The sequence below is a fragment of the Panthera onca genome, chromosome B1 (genome assembly GCF_046562875.1).
Source record: "Panthera onca isolate mPanOnc1 chromosome B1, mPanOnc1 haplotype 2, whole genome shotgun sequence".
Classification (NCBI taxonomy): Eukaryota; Metazoa; Chordata; class Mammalia; order Carnivora; family Felidae; genus Panthera; species Panthera onca.
The window spans coordinates 102,220,961-102,226,960 of NC_138342.1; the positions used below are offsets into that span (position 1 = coordinate 102,220,961).

The 6,000-nt window shown below is 42.5% G+C and overlaps 1 protein-coding gene across 1 annotated transcript in view; it reads right to left on the bottom strand.

Moving 5' to 3' along the window:
- QRFPR (pyroglutamylated RFamide peptide receptor) overlaps nt 1-4,011 on the bottom strand; it is a 45,757-nt gene extending 41,746 nt beyond the window's left edge. Inside the window, exon 1 of the mRNA XM_060654265.3 lies at nt 3,338-4,011. Coding sequence (XP_060510248.1) covers nt 3,338-3,677 — 340 coding nt within the window. The 5' untranslated portion in view covers nt 3,678-4,011. The remainder of the gene's footprint in view (nt 1-3,337) is intronic.
- Between the last annotated feature and the right edge of the window lie 1,989 nt (nt 4,012-6,000).

Here is a 6,000-nt window from a genome sequence, read left to right on the forward strand (position 1 = left end):
AGATCATGACCTGAGCTGAAGTTGGATGCTTAACCGACTGAGCCATCCATGAGCTCCACCATGGCTGATTTCAAGCCAACAATATGATGTCCCTGAATGGGGAACTGAGTAAAGATGAACACAATGGTCTCTGTAAGTCAGTGCAAGCTGGCTCCAGAGAGTCAGATGTAATTAATTTGGACTGGGGCCTGCACAGATCATTTTCAAAGTCTCTCAAGAGGTTCTCTAGGCAGCCAAGTCTGAAAATCATTACTTATAGTGGTGCTTCTCATATTTTCATGTGCTTATGAATCACCTGGAGATCTTGTCCAAATGCAGGCTTTGACTCAGTAGGTAACATTGGTCCCTAGCAAGGGAGATAAGTGGACTAAAGAAGAAAACAACAGTCATTTATAGCTCTACCTTTGTCAGAAATGTTTGAGAGGGAGGCTTTGAGAAGTCACAAACTGGAGGTTCATGAATTATTCGTGGCCAAACCCACAGAGAGGTTCTTTTACACAATTCTACTTTTAAATTTGAATTACATGCCAAGATCATAACATTCCATATTCCCAGCTTCTCTGAAAAAAAAAAAAAAAAAAGGCAGTAACTACAACAACAACCAAAGAAGATCTGACACCCCTGCCTGCAGGGATCCTGCCTGCTTTAGGGGAGGTAGCAGACTTCCTTCTCCACTGTTTCCTCCTAGTGGTCTCTGCTGTTCCATTTATGTTTCCTATTTCACTTCTGAAGGAATTTGAGGGGTATTCATATTTTAGGTGTAGTATAACTGATAATATACTTTTTCTTCCCCATTTGCACTAGCCTACTCTTCTGTCTCATTTCCCACCATTGCTCACATATAAACTATATTCTTGAAATGGCTTACACAGCATTCCCGGAATTCATCACCTTTTCCTTTCCTCCAAACTTTGGATTGACCCCTGTTCCTAGAACACACTCCAACCTTCTTCCTTTGCTAGGAACAATCTGAATCATTCCTCAATATCTAGCTCGAAAGTCCTTGGTAAAGCCTTCCTGACTTCTGTGCTCTTGCAGCAGAATGGATCCTCTTCTATTAAATCCTAGATTTGCTTATTCTGGGATATTTCATATTCTCTGAGGCCCCAAAAGTCATTAGATAAGCTTTGTTCATTTTTTTGTATTACCAAGGTAAAATGCTTTGCCATAAAGAAGATCCTCAATAGCTTTATGGACTAATAGACTGTGAATTAACTTTGAACTATTAGATTACATTCCCTTGAAAGCTCTTTTGTTAATTTATCAAAGGAGTGTTGCAATTATTATCCTATCCTATAAAGGACAGGTTAAATCTGTTTGCATCACTTTCTCCAGAAACTCTGCAAGCTCTCTTCTTTCCCCTGAACTTCAATTTTGGTGTTACTTACTTGATTTATAAGAATATTTATTCTATAAATCTAGTCTCAGATAAACATAAGCCACCTAAAATCAAACAATCCTTAATAGAATTAATACCTTATACTTTCAAGGAATAATAAATTGCTTCAAAGCACTTTTACTAACACATTTATCCTCACACTAACCTGTAAAATACATACCCAATGTATTACTCTTTTTCAGCATTTAGAACCTAAAGTGAAATGTCCTTCATGAACGGGGAAGCAAGGAAAACAGAAAGTTTAAGAAAAATCTTTGCAGCGCCCACCTAAGTCCTCTGAAAGAAAGATCCACCCTGTAATCTTTCCCAGGCTTGATCTCCTAGGATGGCTAGGGGCTAAACATCTGCTTTATTCCACTTCCAGGCTCCCAGAATTCCTAATATTTTATTGAGAAACTGAGGCTCAGATGTGTTGAATCGACATGTATCAGAGCCAAAGTAGTAATCCAGGTCTTTGAATTCCCAGTATAACACCCCACTTTTCTTAACTGTGTTTATCTTTACAAACAGAGCTATAATCATCCAGCAATACATATATGCTTCATAAATCTGTCTTCAGAAACATGCAGAAATGAAAACTCCTGTACCATTGCCTCAAAAAATAAGTTATATATGATGACCAAAAGTTTACCCATTAATTTGGCAGAGTTAGTTGCACCAGGCAACTTTAAAATGCCCAAGGACAATGATTTCATCAGAGTGCATAAGAAAGGCTATAACCCATAAGTCAGTTTGCAAATTCCTGCACTGTGTCACCCTCAAGTGGATGCTATGTTCTCTAATGTTTAATTTAGTTTTGGGAATATTTACATTACAGATGAGGTGGGAATCAAAGATTTTAGCCTCTTGACCCACTAATGATAAAATCCAATGCAAATTAATGGGGGAAAAAAAGCTATGCCAGGGAAAGAAAATCTCAAATTGTTAATGTAGGATGAAATGAACACCCGCAGTGAGATTTAAAGGAAGTAGCAAAGGAGTGGAAATGGCAGGGTTTAAAGGCATAATGACCCATTTCTCTCACATTCCCTCTGTATTTCCAACCACTTTCTAAGAATTTTGATGAGGCCTCAAGGATGCACCCATCCATGACAATGGGGTACAACACAACCTGTGCTTCCTCCCCAAGGCACACCAAGAACACTGGTGACAATAGAAGACAATACTGCTTACGGATTACAAGGATGCTCTAAAGCTGTGTCTCTGGAAAGACTGAATCATTTAGGGAAGTGAAGTGTGTATTTTTTTCTCAACCTCAACATACTGCTCCCAGTTCAATGACTCTGAATGGCTTTTCTGCCATTTCCACTCCCCTTTTAAGGAAGGAGGACAAATCGCTGTCTCCTTCATTATCAGTCAGCAGGGGGTATGTTATGTTTTCTGTGTTCTTTCTCCCTGCTTGACTGTTAATACAATCTTTAAAAAGAAGGACTATTCCAAGATATATATATATATATATATATATATATATATATATATATATAGTTTAAATCCTCATATAAGAGTTAGATCTACAAATACCTGTTTGGAAGCCACAGAGGCAACTGTGGAGTGAGCCTAGAGGTATGCAGGAAGAGCGGATATCGAGACTTTTATTATGTGAAATATTTTTATCTTACTTTTATTGGAAATAGGGAAAATCCTGGTAATTATGGAAAAAGGAGCTGAAATAACAGGAGAGAGGTGCAACTCCCCACCTCACTGCCTTGTACGTTTCCTAGGCATTTTCCTAACTATGTCTTTAAGCGACAAGGAAAAGAAACGTTGGGCTGAATTAAAAGTGGCAAAAAACTTCTCTCCAAGTGAGCACAAGTGAGGAAGTTCTAAGAAGGAGCACTGGATTCATTTGGTAGAGACAGAAATGTAAGGAATAGAGGGGGCGGGAAGAGTCCCTTGGCAGACTGGGGTTTAGAGAAGAAGGTGCGCTCGCGGACTCACCCCCCAGCCAGGTGTCAGAGATGTTCTGTAGCATGGTGACCGGGATGCAGAAGAAGGTGATGAGCAGGTCGCTGAGCGCCAAGGAGCAGATGAAGATGTTCGTGACGGTGCGCATGGCCTTGCTGCGGGTCACCACATAGACCACCAGCGCGTTGCCAAAGAGCGCTAGGGCAAATATGAGCACGCTGGTGAGCACGAAGGCCAGCTTGGCGCGCCCCGGCAGCTCCGGGGTGTAGACAAGCGGCCGCAGCCCATAGCGCGCGATGAACTGCTCGCGCGTCAGGTTATGGTCCCGTAGCAGCCTGGAGAACTGCTCCCGGGTGATGTTGAGAGACTGCATGCCCCGCGCTGCCCGAGCGCCAGGCACAGCCAGCTACCCCGGGCGAGCACCGCTGCGCGGCGGGGCGGGGGCTGCGAGGGGACAGGGCTGGCGGCCGCCTCCCACCCTCGCAGGTCCGGACAGCCGTCTGGCGCGCAGACGGGCTCCCGATTGCACCCCAGCAGGTTCGAGAAGGAAAGCAGCGAGGAATCAGAACCACAATGAAGAGGCGGGAAGCCAAAGCATGGGAGGCTATCCCGTTGACCAAAACTGTTCGCAGTTCAAAGAAAGTTCTCTTGGTCCTCTCAAGGTTTGGAGCCGCGGTGTCGGGAATGCAGGAGCGCCGCTCCAGAGTCCTCGCGCCTCCGGCTCCCCAGCCTTCTGCTGCAGGGATGGCACGGGCTCCAGGAGCCCGCGGAGGGTGGGGCTGGGACTGGGCGGCGCGCCACTCACCTCCCTGCTTCAGGCGCTCAGACGCCGCCTCCCACACCCTCAGGGAGAGGGAAAACCTCTCTCTGGCTCCCCGCCTTCTGCAGCCCTGAGCCTTTCTTCTGCCCCAGGTCATGCTTCTGTGTAAAACCCGGAATTGGGGTTTGTACCGTCTCACGGTTTCTCCTTTGACTAAATAATGTAGGCCACAGCTACCCGAGGCAAAATGGGATTTTTAATTTTTTCCCTATATTTTCAAAAATAATTACAGCACACAGAAAATTGCAAGGATAATACAGAGAGGTCCCAAGCATCCTTTATCTACTTTCTCCCGTGATTACATCGTAGTTAATTAAGGTACAATACCAAACCAGGAATTTGACATAGCTACAGTGTGTGTGTAAAGTCCGTCTTTATCCCGAGTGTAGATTCCCGTAACCATCACCAAAATCAAGATACAAAACTATGACCAAAACGATCTCCCTCCTGCTACATGTTTGTAGTCATACCAAGTCCCTCTCCCCTCCCCCGCAGCCCTGAACCCCTGGCAATTACTAAGCTGTTCTCCATCTCTATGCTTTTGACATAAGATTGTGTAAATTGAATCACAAATTATACCTTTTGATACTGATTTTTTCCACTCAGCATAGTGCCATTCAGATCCACCCAAGTTATTATTATTCCTTTTTTATTGCTGATAATGGCCCAGGGTTTGTTTAACCATTCATGGAGACGAGGACATTTTGGTTGTTTCCAGCTCTATTAAAAATAGAGCTGCTATGAAGAATCATGTACAGGTTTTTATGTGAACGAATATTTTTATTTCTCTGGGAAATGCCAAGAAGTTTGGTGGTTGGGTCTATGGTTTATATAGTTAGGTTTGAAAGAAATTGTCAAATTCCGTTCCAAAGTGTACCATTTTACATTAGCCATAGCGACATATGAGAGATTCAATTTTTCCACATCCTTACCAGCATTTGGCATTGTCATTGTTTTTTATATATGTTCTAATAAGTATGCAGTGATATTTTCTTCATCCCTAATTTGCATTTTCCTGATAGTTAATGATTAGCATCTTCCCGTGGGCTTATTTGCTATCCCAGTATTTTCTTCGGAGAAATAGTTTTTCATGTATTTTGCCCATTGTCTTTCTTTTTTCATATTTCTTTTTTAAAATCGACATTGGGCTCTTTCCATACTTTGACTATTGTTAATAGTGCTGCTATAGACATTGGGGTGCATGTGTCCCTTCTATCAGCATTGCTTTATCCTTTGGACAAATTCCCAGTAGTAAAATTGCTGGGTAGTAGGTTAGTTCTATTTTTAATTTTTTGAGGAACCTCCATACTGTTTTCCAGAGTGGCTACACCAGTGTGCATTCCCACCAGCAGTGCTAAAGGGTTCCTTTCTTTGCATCGTCACCAACATCTGTTGCCTGAGTTGTTAATGTTAGCCATTCTGACAAGTATGAGATGACATCCCATTATGGCTTTGATTTGTATTTCCCTGATGATGAGTGATGTCGAGCCCTTTTTCATGTGTCTGTTAGCCATCTGGATGTCTTCTTGGGAAAAGTGTCTATGCGGGTCCTTTGCCCATTTGTTCACTGGATTATTTGTTTTTTAGGTGTTGAGTCTGGTAAGTTCTTTATAGATTTTAGATACTATCCCTTTATCTGATATGTCATTTGCAAACATCTTCTCCCATTCCATTGGTTACCTTTTAGTTTTCCTGTCCTTCACCATGCAAAAGGTTTTTATCTTCATGAGGTCCCAATAGTTCAGTTTTGCTTTTGTTTCCCTTGCCTCTGGAGATATGACAAATAAGAAGTTGCTGCAGCTGAGGTTAAAGAGGCTGCTGTCTATTTTCTCCTCTAGGATTTTGGTGGCTTCCTGTCTTACATTTAGGTCTTTCA